This window comes from Carya illinoinensis, chromosome 1 (assembly GCF_018687715.1).
Source record: "Carya illinoinensis cultivar Pawnee chromosome 1, C.illinoinensisPawnee_v1, whole genome shotgun sequence".
NCBI classification, from domain to species: domain Eukaryota; kingdom Viridiplantae; phylum Streptophyta; class Magnoliopsida; order Fagales; family Juglandaceae; genus Carya; species Carya illinoinensis.
This window is the reverse complement of record NC_056752.1, coordinates 45248123-45265152: the sequence shown is the minus strand read 5'-3', so window position 1 is coordinate 45265152 and position 17030 is coordinate 45248123. Positions and strand designations below refer to the sequence as shown.

General features: G+C 36.0%; 2 protein-coding genes across 2 annotated transcripts; both read right to left on the bottom strand.

The window, feature by feature from the left end:
- Window positions 1–9921: 9921 nt before the first annotated feature.
- On the bottom strand, window positions 9922–10260 carry LOC122300395 (repetitive proline-rich cell wall protein 1-like). Its single transcript, XM_043111015.1, has one exon. The coding sequence runs from the start codon at window positions 10258–10260 to the stop codon at window positions 9922–9924; it is 339 nt and encodes a 112-aa protein (XP_042966949.1).
- Window positions 10261–13998: 3738 nt separating this feature from the next.
- LOC122300390 (proline-rich extensin-like protein EPR1) lies at window positions 13999–14607 on the bottom strand. The gene has a single exon (XM_043111001.1). It carries the CDS (start codon window positions 14605–14607, stop codon window positions 13999–14001), a length of 609 nt encoding a protein of 202 aa, XP_042966935.1.
- Window positions 14608–17030: the final 2423 nt, after the last annotated feature.

Here is a 17030-nt window from a genome sequence, read left to right as displayed (position 1 = left end):
ATAAAAACAAAGCAAGTAAAGAAAACTGTAAAGAAAGATAAACAAATCAAAACACTTCCCTGGGGTCTTGCACAAGCAAGATCTCTTCATGTGGATCAAAGACTTTCAGAAATGACTTTAGACGTTGTCCGTTGACAGTGAAGCTATTACCATTCTTCGGATTGACAATGTCTACCGCACCATGAGGATGAACGGTCTTTACAATGTACGGCCCACTCCATCGGGATTTCAACTTTCCAGGAAAAATGTGCAAGCGAGAGTTGTAAAGAAGAACTTCCTGGCCAAGTGTGAAATGCTTTGGATGAATTTTCTGATCATGCAGAATTTTCATGCGTTCCTTTGCAATCTGAGCGTTGTCATAAGCATTCCGACGAGTTTCATCCAATTCATTGATCTGCAATTTTCTCAACCCTGAAGCTTCATCAAGTGACATGTTAACATGTTTTATGGCCCAAAGAGCTCGATGCTGAATATCAACAGGTAAATGACAAGCTTTACCATAAACTAATCGATAAGGAGACATCCCTAGATTTGTTTTAAAAGCTGTCCTATAAGCCCACAAAGCATCAAGAAGTTCAACCGACCAATCTTTCCTATTAGGCTTGATGATTTTCTCTAAAATAATTTTTATCTCTCTGTTTGCCAATTCAGTTTGCCCATTTGTTTGAGGGTGATAAGGGGTAGAAACTCTGTGTGTAATACCATATTTCTTCACAAGTGTAGAAAATTGTTTGTTGCAAAAATGAGAACCCCCATCACTTATAATAACTTTTGGCATGCCAAAACGAGCAAACAAAGATTGCAAAAATTTCAGGACAACATGATGATCATTTGTTTTGCAAGCAATGGCCTCCACCCATTTTGAAACATAATCCACAGCTAAAAGAATATATGTGTTTCCAAAAGAAACCGAAAAAGGTCCCATGAAGTCTATTCCCAACAATCAAAAATTTCTAAAGTCAGAATAGGGGAAAGAGGCATCATGTCTCTTTTGCTAATGGATCCTAATTTTTGACAAGGCTCACAAGCCTTGCAAAAATTATAAGCATCTTTAAACATGGAAGGCCAGTAAAAACCGTTTTGCAAAATTTTTGAAACTGTTTTCATTGCTGAAAATTGACCACCACATGCACCCATATGACAAAATCTCAAAATAGAAGAAAACTCATCATCAGGAATGCATCTTCGAATCAATTGGTCCGAACAATATTTAAAAAGATATGGATCATCAAAATAAAAGTGTCGTACCTCAGAGAGAAACCGACGCTTATCTTGGGTGGACCATTCAGAAGGCATTCTCTCAGTCACCAGATAATTGACTATGTCAGCATACCAGGGAGCTCTATCAACCACAAACAGCTGCTCATTCGGGAAACTATCATCAAGAGGAAGGCTGACATTTGAAGAAGGAGATGATGACAATCTAGAGAGGTGATCAGCTACCACGTTTTCAACTCCTTTCTTGTCCTTAATGTTGATGTTGAACTCTTGAAGTAATAGAATCCAGCGAATCAAGCGTGGCTTTGCATCTTTCTTAGCAAATAAATACTTAAGAGCAGAGTGGTCAGTGAAAATAGTAACAGGAGAACCAAGAATATAAGTCCGAAATTTATCAAGTGCAAAAACCACTGCAAGTAATTCTTTTTCAGTAGTGGTATAATTTTTCTGGGCATCATTTAAGGTCCTACATGCATAATAAATCACAAATGGCCTATTATCCACCCGCTGCCCCAAAACAGCTCCTAAGGCATAGTCACTAGCATCTGTCATAATCTCAAAGGGATGGTCCCACTGCGGAGGTTGCACAATAGGTGCAGTGGTAAGCGATTTCTTAAGGGTATCAAAAGATTTTTGGCACTCATCAGTCCAAACAAATTCAATATCATTTTGTAAAAGAGTGCACAAAGGTTTTGCAATAGAACTAAACCCTTGAATAAACCGCCTATAAAAGCCAGCATGACCAAGAAAAGAACGAAAATCCCTAACTGTCCTAGGAATAGGAAGTTTAGATATTAATTTAATCTTTACCTTGTCAACCTTTATACCCTCAGAAGAAACAATATGCCCCAATACAATGCCCTGAGTGACCATAAATTGGCATTTCTCCCAATTAAGTAAAAGATTTTTTTCCTCACATCTCTGGAGAATACGTGCCAAATTATGCAAACAACTCTCAAAGGATTTTCCAAAAACAGAGAAATCATCCATGAATATTTCACAAATGTCATCAATCATATCAGAAAAAATACTCATCATGCATCTCTGAAAAGTAGCTGGAGCATTACACAAACCAAAAGGCATTCTAGTAAAAGCAAAAGTGCCAAAAGGACAGGTGAAAGTAGTTTTCTCCTGATCCTCAGGTGCTACAGCAATTTGATAATAACCAGAATAGCCATCCAAGAAACAATAATATGCATTACCAGCTACTCTTTCCAAAATTTGATCCAAGAATGGTAAAAGAAAATGATCATTCCTACTGGCTGAGTTAAGTTTTCTATAGTCAATGCACATTCTCCACATAGTAACCATTCTAGTTGGAATCAACTCATTTTTATCCTTTTTTATGACAGTCAAACCAGATTTCTTTGGTACCACTTGAGTTGGACTTACCCACTTACTGTCTGAGATGGGATAAATGATACCCACTGTGAGTAGCTTAAGCACCTCATCTTTCACAACTTCCTTCATGGTAGGATTGAGCTTACGTTGAGCATCACGAATTGGTCTAGCATCGTCTTCAAGATGGATTCTGTGGGTGCATACAGCGGCATCAATGCCTTTGATGTCAGCTATTGTCCAATCAATTGCGCCTCGATGCTTCCTTAATACTTCAATCAACTGGGCTTCATCCTTCTGATTTAGCTTTGAGGAAATCACCACCGGAAAAGTGCCTTCTTCAGGACCAAGGAACACATACTTTAAATCTTGAGGAAGTGGTTTCAGTTCCAACTGGGGAACTTCTTCCTCTGAAGATTTAAGCATGTCTGGTGGTGGTAGAGCTTCAAACTGGGGTTTCCATCTTGCTCCCGCAAATTGTACTTCAAGTGGTAAAGATGAATCTGCAAAACAATCAAAAAAATCAAAGTCATCTTCATTGATATGATCAATTTTCTCATCAAGTAAAAATTCAGGTGTCTGAAAAATATAATCATCATCAGAGAATGGAGAAGTTGAACAAATAAAATCTGTTGGTGTCAAACTCTCCACAGCATTCAGATCGCTTGTGTCATCAAAATGTGCTGGCATCTTGCAAGCGTTGAAAACGTTCAACTCAAGTGCCATGTTCCCAAAGGTAAGCTTCAAAACTCCACTTCTGCAATTGATCAATGCATTTGATGTAGCTAGAAATGGTCTTCCTAGGATGACAGGAGCTTGATAAATACTAGAGACCGGCTGCTGCATGTCAAGAACCACAAAATCCACTGGGTAGTAGAATTTGTCCACCTGGACCAACACGTCCTCTACAATACCCCTCGGTACCTTAACTGATCTATCAGCCAGTTGTAGCATGATGAAGGTCTTTTTCAGCTGACCTAATCCCAACTGCTCATATACTGAGAACGGCAGCAAGTTCACGCTACTCCCCAAATCAAGTAAAGCTCTCCCAATGCGTGATTCACCAATCATAATGGAAATATTGGGAGAGCCAGGATCTCCAAACTTTTAAGGAGTCTCACTCAATATCAATGCACTAACTTGCTCCGTTAGGAAAGCTTTCTTCTTCACATTCAGCTTCCTCTTCACTGTGCACAAGTCCTTCAAAAATTTTGCATATGAAGGCACTTGTTGTATGGCATCCAAGAGTGGAATATTGATCTTCACTTGCTTGAAAATCTCTTGGATCTCCGTGTGATACTTGTTCTTTTGTCCAGCTGCCAATCTCTGAGGATAGGGAACCACAGGTTGGTATCCCTTACTAGTCTCAACATCTGCACTCACAGGCTTCTTCAGCTCTGGTCTCACTACCTCTGGTTCTTTCTCAACTTCATCAGTCTCTGTTACATCTACAGGTGTAAGACCAACTACCTGTGTGTCTATAGGCATCTCTGGTTGGGGAACTTCCTTCCCACTTCTCAAAGTAAGAACTGCCTTTGCTGTCTCAATAACATCCCCTGAGACATTATGCACTTGATGTTGTTGCTGCCTATACACTTGAGGATTAGGCTGAGGCTATGCTGGAAATTTCCCTTTCTCTAGGGTGCTCAAGGTTGTGCTCATCTTATTAATAGTGCCTCGCAACTCATTTATGGCCTGAGTGTTCTGATTATTTGTGGTGGCCTGAATCTGCATGAATTGCTGAAGTGTATTGGCCATCTGAGCCATACTGTCATCTAGAGTCTTCTTTGCAGATGATGAAGGCTGAGAACTCTGTGTAGTTACATGAGGCTGAAATCCAGGAGGAGCTACATAAGGATAGCTCTGAGGATTCTGATATGGTGGATACTGGTGTTGAGGAGCACTCTGATTAAATGGCTGCTGCTGAGGTGGTGGGGACCGACCAGGCTGATCATTTCTCCATGAGAAATTTGGGTGATTCCTCCACCCCGGATTATATGTGTTGGAGAAAGGGTGATTCTATGCTCTATTAACCCAGTTAGCTGATTGCATCTGCTCAGACCCATTTTCTTGAAATACTGGCATAATCGGGCAGTCTTGGGTCTTATGGGTTGAATCAGCACATATAGAACATGCCTCTACTACTTTCACAGCCTTCACTTTTTCCATTTCCATGACCTCTAGTCTTCTAGTCAATGCAGCTATTCGGGCCTGAACATCGGTGTCCTCTTTAAGCTCATATCTACCCCCTCCAGAAATAGCCTTCAGTGGCTGTGCTGCTAATGGAACTCGATCAGTACGAGTGTTCCACTGTTGTGCGCTCTCAGCAAGGTAGTCAAAAAATGATAGTGCTTCATCAGGTTCTTTGCTGAAGAACTCCCCATTGCACATTGTCTGAACAAACTGCTTGCATTCTGGAGTAAGACCAGTGTAAAAATAGCTCACCAACCTCCAAGATTCAAAACCATGATGTGGACAGATGTTCATCAAATCCTTAAATTTTTTCCAACTGGCTTGAAAGGTCTCATCAGGTCTCTGACTGAACTGACTAATTTGCTCTTGCAAAAACTGAGTTCTCTGAAAAGGAAAATTTTTTTGTAAGAATTCACGCTGCATATCAGACCAACTAGAAATAGAATTAGGCCTCAAAGAATTAAACCAAATCTTCGCTTTATCCTTTAAAGAGAAAGGAAACAAACGAAGTCTAATGAATTCATCAGTAACAGCCCTAGTGATAAAAGTGGTGCAAGCCAACTCAAAGTCTGTCAAATGCTGGTAAGGGCTCTCAGAATCCATCCCGTGGAACTGAGGTATCACTGACATCATGCCATGCTTAATAGAGAAATTAGATGCATTTTCAGGTAAAACTATGCATGATGGTGTAGTGGTGCGAGTGGGTTGCAAATAATCCTTGAGAGTGCGTGGCGCAGGTGTAGCCATGTTTTCTGGTTCACTTTCAATTTCCTCACCTGACACACTAATAGAAAAGATAGAAGAGCTATCTATCTCCAAACTGTGTATACTACTCTCAACACTCGATGTGACTCTATGCAACCTATTTGAACTGTCCCTCACCCATGACATGAAACATCAGTTTAAAGAGCATAATAAAAATAACGAGTTTAAATTTAAGTTAAAATACTTTCCCCGGCAACGGCGCCAAAAACTTGACTCACTCAAAAATGAGTAGCACTAAAGCTATCCCAAGTGCAGGAGGATGTCGTGTAATAATTAAGAATAAATTCCTAAATCGTCTCCTCAGGGAAAGTTACTTAGAAATCAAACTCATTGAAAAATGTGAAAAACTTCACAAAGAGAAAATAAAATGATGGTATGTGCAATGGATGAGAGATGACACTAGTCTTGGACTAGATTCATATTTTTGGATTTTGATTGTCGGATCGGAATGTAAAGGACTAATAGATTAAACTCAGAAATTAATAAAACTAAATTAAGAATTAAACTAAATTATGAAGTAATTGACAAACCATGCACTGAAATTGAAAAGCCCCAAAATCAATGTTCTAGGGTTCATCATTATGTTCAAATCACAAATTCTCAAATTAACCACTGTAATTGTAATCACTACTAAAATGAAAGTTTAACAAAACGATAAAAATAAATAACATGAATTGAATGAATAACAAATAAATTTTTCAAACGTCTAAATCAAAATTCTCTAAAATAATTCAGAAACTTAAAACTGAAATGAAATAGCTAGTAGGGAATTGAAAAGATCAAGCCAGTTGAATGGAGATGAAGATTCGAAGTGGTGGATGATGCTGAACTGTAGTGGCAATTGGACCCCTCAAGGAGTTCTTCAATCTGCTGCAATGTGAGAGAATGATCTAGTGGAAATTATGTAGCTGCGTGAATGATCGATTGAATGAATCTTCCTCTTCGAATCTGAACGAAAATCAAAGGAAAAAATGAATTCTAAGTGCTTCTCTACTCAAAAACTGAGTTTTCCAGCCCAAGAGTCCTGGCTCTAGAGTGAAAAATTGCTTTTATATGGTCTCATGGCGGAAAACCTAAAATCTATCAAAATACGATGTTCGCTCGAGCGGGGTGTCGAGCGCGCGTCGAGCGTTCGACTCTGCCTGATTTTGCTCGAGCGGCCAATGTCTCCGCTCGAGCGATCTTTATTTTTCAGCAACCCGCTCGAGCGGCCTGTCGAGCGAACATCGAGCGTTCGACTCTGCCTGAATTCGCTCGAGCGGCCAAATGCCTCCGCTCGAGCGATCTCTTTTCCCGCATCTCGCTCGAGCCCACTGTCGAGCGGAAGTCGAGCATTTGAATCTGCCTGGCTTCGCTCGAGCGAAATGTACCATAACCCATATCAATTGGCAGTTGATAAAATTAGAGCAGAAATTCATGCTTTTAATTAATTAAAATCACAATTTTGATTTATTCATTTTTCTATATAAAACCAATGATAAAGTAATGAAAGAATTAATATATATTAGTTCCAAAAGCATTAAAAATGCAATAATTCAACTCAATCAATAGCGCTCGAGCTACTTTTGAAGTATATGGTGCACTCGACACGCACTCAACACTTCACTCGAGTGAATGTTAAAAACTGTCACTTAAACAAAGGTTTGAGCGTTGTATTCCTTGATTGGTATAAAAGAAAACTTATACTTTATCCTAAAGTGCAGAGAAACTGAGCTAAAACTATCCAAGAGCACTTGCAAGTAACTCCCTTAGACATTCAAAGTTGAGTCTCTCTTGAAAAATATATCCCCATCATATCACACTCAAGATTAAACACTATTGACTCCATTAGTGTGGACGTGTTCATTAGCTGAAAGGTTACTAAAGATGCCATTGATGCAGAGATCAATGGGTTCTCATGGGAAGTTATAGAAAGGTCGAAATTTCGACACTGCATACATGCAGAGATCAAGTGGGTCACTCATGATGTTACAAGACGAATTTAGCTACTACAAAAGTTTTATGAGTGCTTATAGATTGGTTGTAACAAACTAAAATTCTATAGTGAATTTAAGGTGAGAACTTACATTTGGAGTGGTTTTATTGTGCTGATTATTTGTGTAATTTGCCTCATTAATTAATTAATTATTTATCATTATTTTTTAATAGACCATTAATTTTGAAATATACCTATTCACTCCCTCGAGGTACTGTTGTGCTGTGTATAACCACTACTTTTTCATCTACATTTTGAAATTATTATTGCTTCACATGTAGTGTCGACTTTAGACCAAGACGATTTGAGCCAGCTAGCATACCTTCCTATGATGTTCAATGAATGTAGGCTGTAGGCAGCATTTCGACCCGTTGGCGCCCTGGTTTAGTTAGATTTTCCGATAGAAATAGGTTGTACTATCTCGTATGCCGGGTTTAGGCATCTAATTATCTAACTCGTTTTATTATTATAATTTGTATAAATTTTTACATAAAATATAATAAATTTTTTAATTTTTTTAATTTTAAAATATTAATAATATTAAAAAAATATTTTAATAATATTTTATATAATAAAATATTTTTAACTTTAATTTAAAGTCTAATTCTTCGTAGCCAATTCTTACCCAATTAGATGTTTTCAAATTTTGTAGTCTTCGCCTTTGACTTTATTGGCAACTAATTTATTAGTGCCATAGGCCTGTACGTACGCGTTTAGGCCTCGACCTCGACTGCTCATGACTCGTTACTAATTATTTGTTAAATCAAATAGGCCAATAAATTCGCCCTCCTGAACTATATATGCGATTCTTAAGAATTTAGTATTTGGTAAATTTACGAATTCATTTTTCCTATTTAGTTACACTTATTGTTTAAAGTCTTCTACAAGTAGCTTATTTTGCTTGATTTTGTTAGTATCATCTATACTACCATAGAGTTAACAATTAGGAGTGAAGGCAACAAATCTCATATGGCTGCTCCTATATATATATATATATATATTACAGATCAGGCTTTACCACATTCAATCTTAAATTCAACTAAAATGTTTAATTTTAATTTGTTTCTTAATTTTTATCCTTTCCTTATGCTTTTATGATGTATTTGTCGAACAATGTTGACTTTATTAATTATTAATTTGATCGATTTTTAAAAGTAAATCATTGATTTTTTACTTCAAATCTTTAGAGTTTAAATAATCTTTGATAATGGACGCATGCATGCTTGCTTAATTATTATATAAATTAGAGAGATTACGAGAACTTACATGATTTTATATTAATGCCAATTGGCCTTCCAACATAAAATTTCTAGTTTCGCCCGGCCTGCCGACAAATAAGATAATCGAAATTTAATAAATAAAGAAAATTGGTGGGCTAGCATTATGAGACTTGCTGTGCTGCTAGCGACATCTTGCCTGCTGGTTTGACTATTCTCCACTTCCAAACTTTCATCTCTGATGAATATATACATTGAGTAGGCCGATGATAATTACCTAATTCATGCCCTCTTTCTAGGTGTAAATTAAGCTGGACCATATTTCAATGGTACCAAATGATCAGATGCATATGAAGAAAGAAAACACTCGCATATATACACACCCTTGCGCTAACGAAATTGAAACTGTCACTAGCTTACATGAGTACTTGTACGCATGACCGCCCCTGTGCTATATTATTTATTTACAGCCTTTGGCCTACTTATATGCTTAATAGCTTGCAAAATACATATGAATAAGCATCCAGCTTGCAAATAATCATGTAACAACAAGTAGATGATATTTCGACTGCCAGGCTTCTCCTGGCCATGCGGAGTGCATACAGAAAAGTAAAGGGGTTATATACTCGAGAGATATTTAATTTTGTTTAAGTCTGAAATTGCTTATCGCCTGAAACTGACTTGGCTTCCATCATCATGTTTCCGGAGAACCAGACAGACTAGCTAGATCGATTTCAGCTATCACACGCACACACGCACAAGTGTAAACTGCTTTTATCTGCAAAAATACCTTTTAGTCATATGTAGGTAGATGTAAGTGCAGTACTCACTGTATTCTCTAGTTATAAATTAACGCGATCTTCTTTTTCTCCGTCTGCCAACAAATTTTCCATGCGGAGAAACCACAGTGAAATTTCCGGAGTCCGCAGTTTCAGACAAGCAAGAAAGTACGTACATATCGCCGAGAAGAAGAAGAAAAAGGAAAAGGGAAGGAAAGTACACACCAAAACAAGGAAATCTATAATATTATATAATATATATCAGTACTGCTGGTAGTACAACGGAATGAGAAAGCCGTGAGCTTTTCTCCCAACAGATAATAGATACACGGTTTTTCTAGATACATTATTAATCGAGTTGGCCACTGCACTTATTTCTCACATTATATAAGCTTAACTTTGTTGGCCTGGTGATGGCTTGTACGGCGGCTACATTCTACGGAACTTCCACCGGAGGGTGCCCCGGGTAGTGTCCGTAAGGTGGGTATGGCTTGTACGGTTTTGGTTTCCCCACTATCGGAGGTAGAGTTGGCGGGCGCTTGTATGTTGGTGGTTTGGGTTTGTAAATGGGAACAGGCGGCTTGGAATACTTGGGAGGTGGCTTCTTATATGGAGGCTTGTAATATGGAGGCTTGTAATATGGCGGCTTGTACTTTGGCGGCTTGTAATACTTGGGAGGTGGCTTCGTATAATATGGCGGGAAGTCGGTTCCAAGAGCTGGAATGGTGAGAACCACCATGCCAAGGAACGCCAGTAGCATGTATAGGGGAGACATGGTTTTGATTGTGCAGAGTATGGCGAGGAGGACACCTTTTTATGCTGTTGTGATGCATGTAAAGGCTTACAGGTGTCAAAAGAATATGGTTCATTCAATCCTCATCCAGATTGTCCAAGATGTCAGAATATTATTTACTCTCAAGGGAAAAAAAATATGAATGTCTCCGCTTCTCTTATCTTATTTTTAAATATTATTTAATTTTAAATTAATTTTATAAATTTTCAAATTAATTATTATAATTTTTTAAATTATTAAGCAAAAAAGTAAAAAAAATTTTAACTTATTCTAATTTTTAAATAAAAATAATATTTTAATAATATTTTAATTTTTTATTTTTTTTACTCCCTTTCTAAAATTTTATAAAACATTAATTTAAATTATTTTATTATTATTTATAAAATTTTCATATTATTTTATCTTATTTTATTTTACTAATATATATTCATTCATTAATGCGATAGGTACTCTTGGTCCCACCGAGTCGTCAAGTTTGACTATTGGTGCTGCGTTAAAGGCGTCATGAATGATGGGATTCGAAAATGGAGGTTTGGTTGGTTTGCAGACAATTCCAAGCTGCTTTAATAAATGGTATGCCTTAAGGTAGTAGAAGGTAAACGGCATCCCGCCATCCTACAGAGCAGTAGGTGGGTTCTGATTTATGGAAGGGAAGGATTATGAAAAGAAAATATTTACTTAACTTATATGGTCTAATCTCGGCTTGTGGACTTTAAATTAAGCGATCAAAATCATAGATTCTCATTAACTAATCTTGGACAGTTTTCTTCGAATTTGTGTTTTGAGTTAAAATTTTGCATTATCTTTCCCACGTACGGTTGGAAATTTCAGGTTTCAAACATATAGTTAAAATTTTATTTTTGGACTGTGCAGTTATTCTCGACTTTCACATTACATTAATCTTATAGCCTATTTTATTATAGTGGGTTTTTAATGTATCTTAGACAATTTGTTTCCTCTAACAATAGTTTTTTTTTTTTTTTTTTTTAAGAACTTGATTTTGAGCTGATTCTTAATTGTCACCCCCAAAATTCTTTTTAGGTAAAATATTCTTTTACTTACCACATAAAAACTTATATGATCCTCTTGTTTTAAAAAAGTGAGCCCTATCTCATAATTTTTTTTATAATTAAAAAAAAATTAAATTATTTATTATATTTTATATAAAAATTAAAAAAAATTATAATAATTATATGGAATGATGAAAGAGCCAACCAAGTTGCATTGTTAAGTAACATGACCAGGTAGCATATATAATTAGGACAGATGATGAGGCCGGAAGATACTGCACAGATGCGTTCAAATATAGGCCATCCAATTAGGATAGCCTCCTCTCTGAATTAGTCCTAGGACCGTACGAATGCAGGAGAACTTACAGAAATATGGAAAGAGCTTTACTAGATCATGTTTGCAGATCAATTGTACATATTGGTTCACAGTTTCACGCGTGTGATTGGTTGAGTTTTTTAACCTAAAAACCAAAACCGTGCATTAGTTGCATTATTGGAGCTAGATCTAGACAGATCATCCTATCATCTGTATATGTAACTAAAATTCAAACAATCATGAGAAAGTTTTTAAAGTTAACAAAAGGTTTTTAAATTTATATATTGTTTAAAAGATAAAAAATAATATAAAAGAAGGAGAAGAGGATACTTCCTGCGCCCCAAGTGCCACCTGCTGATCACCCTGATCTCGATCGGCCATCTCCCACCGCCAAGGACGTGTCTCCGTACTTAATTATTTGTCTAGATTTAGTACTTGTTAACTTGTTGGCTTTAATAATAATATTGTTCACTCACGTCATGTTTTTTAATTGCTTTAGTGCGGCAGCAACTTCTTGATCTTCTTCTCACTCGTTTACCCCTTCCCCAAGTTTCTTCTGATCACGATCTCTTTGTGTTTTCATTTATGCTTTTGCTTCTTTTTCTCCACCTTTTTTCAATTAAGGCTTTGCATGCAGCCTAGCTATCTTGATTCAGCTTTGAACGCGTAAACAACGACAAAGAGGTTAGGTTATGATTTGGCAACATAATATTGCATTAGGATAAACTTTCCCACTCTAAATAATTAAGGATAACAAGTCACCAAAAAATGCTGCTCAAGATCCGTATTATATATGATTGTTTTGGTATTGAAAGATATTATAACTAATTATGTGTAATTTACAAGACAAATGATTAGTTGTGATGAATTACTTGTCATGAAAATAATAATTTGCAACGGAAATATTAATGTACTCATTTTGACTTAAAATAATTATTTTAAATAACTCGTCCAAGCATTTTCCTAATTATAGCATAGTTGAACTCTGCCATTTCTCTTATTTAGAGAGACCTGCAGTCCATTTGGTGATGATATAACTACTGTGAAAATTAATCCTTCATATGATCTATTTCTTTAATAGTTTGCTTGAAAACCATAGGTACAGTTTGGATTCCATCCGACGGCTTAACATACTAGTATAAGAACTAAAATCTATCTTGGTTCGCATTGCAATTAACCAATTAAGGTTATTCATGACTAAGTTTAAGGGGATTTTTGAGGAATAAAATGAGATGAAAAATGTGTGAATAATAGTAAAATAGTTTAAGTTATAATGTTTTATAGAATTTTGGGAAAGAAAATAGAAAAGTTTCAATAAAACTAATATTAAAAAATTGTTATTATATAATTTTTTAATATTATTTTTATTTTGGGATTTGAAAATTTTAAATTGTTTTTATGTTTTGATTGAAAGTTTGAAAAAATTATAATTATTTGATAAAAAAATGAATATTTGAAATCGAAAAATGTATGTTTGAGTGGTGTTTGGATGTTAAGATGAGATAACATCCAAACAACTCCTAGTCATTGGCAATCAAAAGAGAGGAGGGTGAGGGAACAAAAGCAAACGAGTATCACAATGATGATCATGATCTCCATCGTCCGTTTCTTAGCTGAACATCAAGTTATTTGAATCGTATAAGCTTAGCTAGCTGCTTAGCAGACTTTAATTCATCTAAATGTTGTAACTTCTTTTAGACTGCTGCCATGTTCGAGTAAATGTCCCTCCATGGTGGATTCCAACCTTTGCAAGCCACAATGGGGTTTTGCAGTTTCAAATTTACACTTTATTTTTTCGTCATAATCATGATCACTGTCCGAGAACATCTACAAGTATTCACGCAACCTGGTTCACAGTGATCACTACTTACCACCGACACGACAGGTTTGATATATATATATTTGGAGCAATGCAATCTTACCTTCGTAACAACATGTGTCTTCTTGTAAAAGTGACGACCTGGGCAATTTTTTTAGTTTGGCAAATCTAGCTCTTGTTTTTGGCCTTGATTTATCATGTTAATGACTTTTGGTGAACAGAATGGATGAGTTTAGCATCTATTATTAGATATGTGAAGGCAAAAATACGTGAATGAAGGCAAAAGGAAATATAAATATTAGATATTGCTATAAATTAAGACTGAAGATGAAACTCACTGCATTAAACTAGAAATTCGGATATGCTCAGCAGTTACAAGTAGAAGCAACACTGTAATGAGCAATGTGAATTAATTGAGCAATCATCCGCTAGCTATAGACGAACAGAACATGACACAAGCTAGGACGCGTAATCATGAGTACTGCTACGCTCTTATTTTATTGGGAATAATCTATCCAAGGTGCACTTTAAACTCAGATGTGATATGGATAGGTGATGAAGGCTGATGGGCCAGATTAGGCATTGGTAGGTGGCTTCTTGTAAGGTGCTGGAGGAGGCAGAACCTTCCGGGGTGGTTTGTGGGGGTCTTCACCCTTCTCGACTGGAGGGTGTCCTGGATAGTGACCATAAGGTGGCGATGGGAAGTGCTTTGGCGGTGCCTCTACAATGGGAGGAAGAGTGGGTGGTTTGTGTTCTGGTTTTGGCTGCACTGGGGTTGGTGGCTTGTGCTCGGGGGGTGGCTTCACGATGGGAGGAGGCTTATGATAAACTGGGGTCGGAGGCTTTTGTTCTGGGGGTGGCTTCACGATGGGAGGAGGCTTATGATAAACTGGGGTCGGAGGCTTTTGTTCTGGGGGTGGCTTCACGATGGGAGGAGGCTTATAAATTGGAGTTGGTGGCTTGTATTCTGAGGGTGGCTTCACGACCGGAGGAGGCTTATAAATTGGAGTTGGTGGCTTGTGTTCTGAGGGTGGCTTCACGATTGGAGGAGGATTAAGAGGAGGCTTCTTAACTATAGCCGGTGGCTCATGCTCATATTGATTAGTAGCACCGGAAAGAGTGGTGAGGACCACCACAGCAAGAAACAACACTAGTAAGTGTGTCGTCATAGATATCTTTGCCATTTAGGTTCTGATGTCTCAAAACTATAGGAACGAATGCCCTTTTTATAATGGATTTGGCACTGCGTCGGCAGCCCTTCATTTCACACGTTATTGTGACATAAGTAACATTTTACCATATTTAGTTGAAAATGGGTCCATTTTGGGCTCCCTTTTCGTATGAAAATTTGAAAATTAGAGCAAGGTGGTTAAAGTAGAGAGAGAATTATGATGAGACCTAACAATAGATGACTGTTTCTTTTGTCCCTGCGCTTAATTTCTACGTAGTAGGACTTTTTCAGGGGGATTCGAACTTTGTAATTTGATTATAATTTAAATCCCTGTATAAAACAGTGTCACTACGTCAAAATTGCACATATATAGGGATTAAATAAATAAATAAATTCTATTCATTATAAACCATACATAATTTTTTAATTTTTAATTTTTTTTATCAAATATATGGAGTATAGATGATGTGTAAAATAATTTAATTAATACATGATGAGTAGAATTTAATTAATATATAATGTGTGTGGAGATGAATCGATGATGAGTACGTAGCAATCAAAGCTCTAAAAAAAAAAAAAAAAAAAAAGTCGGTGATTCGGTGGTAATTTTAAGAAAACGTTTATTTTGTTAGGTTTAGAGTGTGGACCAGTGGACCACTACACTTTGTCCTATTATGGAAATTTTGTAATCTCTTGTAATAATGGATATGATCTAGTTGAAAATCTAGGCCGTTCTCTTGCGTTTCTTGATTTCTCATTCTGATAGTGACTTTGATTTGTGCTGATTGGTAGTAGATAACCATAGTCATGGTTAGCGATCGAGTGCATGTGTACACCTAACCAAATCATCTTCAATGTTTGAGCTATGGATGATGGAACCTTGTGACCGCGCGCGACGTCTGGACTGATTGGCGATTGCTAGATCATACCAGAACCCAAATAAATTAAAAAAGATCGATAAATAATATACTTATAATATTTTTACAATTGGTTTATAATTTTATTTTGAATCGATGATAGAGGTATGCAATATTGAGTTTTTTTAATAAAATATCATAATTACATTGATTAGTTCTAAATGAATTATAAAATAGTCTTAAAATTGTTATAAGTGTATTATTGTTAAATAAAATAAGACAATTTTTTTTAAAAAATAAATCAAATTTTTGAAATTAGTTAAATAAAATAAATTCATAAATTAATGTAGCTTTACGTAATTTTTTAAATTTATTTTACTTTATAATCTAAAATATTTTATTAAATCAAGTCAGTTATTAAAAACAGAGGAAAGAAGCCAGAGTCATACGTCACAACTCACAAGTTTTATTTTATTTTGATATACCTGTATTGCAATTAATTATATAATTACATAGCATATTCCTCATCATCCGTTTTATAAACACTTTGTGCCGTGTGCGTCTATTTTGCATCATCTTTTTCGTTATCTTTCTTTTCAAACTACTTGAACCTGCTGCTATTAGTTAATCAGGCCGCCCCCGATCGAGACATTTTAAATCAGTGTTCCATTTTTTTCTTTATATGAATCTTAATCCACCTAAACCTTGTCTTTTTTCGTTGGGATATTTTAAAATAATTATGTTTATTATTTAGATAATTTTACTCGGAAATACGTGTAGTGAAAATCTCCAAATCACAGAAATCGAATTATTGTAACCCAAAATCTCTAGTCCGAAATAATAATGGCTGTCAATTGGGTCTCTAGACTGGCATTCAGACCCAAATTTGATATTGTATAAGGTGTTGGATTTGTATTGAGATTCTCGATCGGCCTAACAGGCTGTTCAACCCAATTTGAAAAAAATTATTTATAAATTAACTTTGGTATTTTGCTTTGTTACATACTGTATTCTACTCTGTTCTAGAACAGAGTAACAAAATATTGCTGCTGACGGGATTTATGATTCCGTACGTTTGTATTTCTCCTTTCCCCTGTGCATGCATGTTATTTCAGAACCATGCTCTTATTTTAGCTCTCCACAAAATCACATATCCATAAAATCAGCAAATACATATATAGTTGTAAAGTTCAGATAAATTTTTATAAACGGTTGATTTTTTAAGAAGTAACGTCGTCAAAGTTTAAGGATGATTTTCATAATTAGTTAACACCTTCGTCGTTCATGATTCACCTCATTCAGAAACAAATTCATCTTAAAGAGAATATTTATATATTTTAGTAATTTTACCAAGTGTATATAGTATATTGAAGGTTAACTTTCTAGATCGATTTCCACTAGCAGCACTGTCTTGAATTCTATATTCATATAATGACTTTAAAATTATATTCTTCTTTATATTTTTTAAAAAAGTTTATGTGAGTGTATATTTCGATCGTACGAGGTATCAAATTTCACGATTGCATTTCGATATGCCAACATTTAAGAACCGTTACTTTATGATAATTCCAGCTCGTCA

What these genes read in the sequence shown, in the direction of transcription:
- LOC122300395 (XM_043111015.1), bottom strand. Translation starts at nt 10,260, where the DNA reads ATGTCTCCCCTATACATGCTACTGGCGTTCCTTGGCATGGTGGTTCTC.
- LOC122300390 (XM_043111001.1), bottom strand. Translation starts at nt 14,607, where the DNA reads ATGGCAAAGATATCTATGACGACACACTTACTAGTGTTGTTTCTTGCT.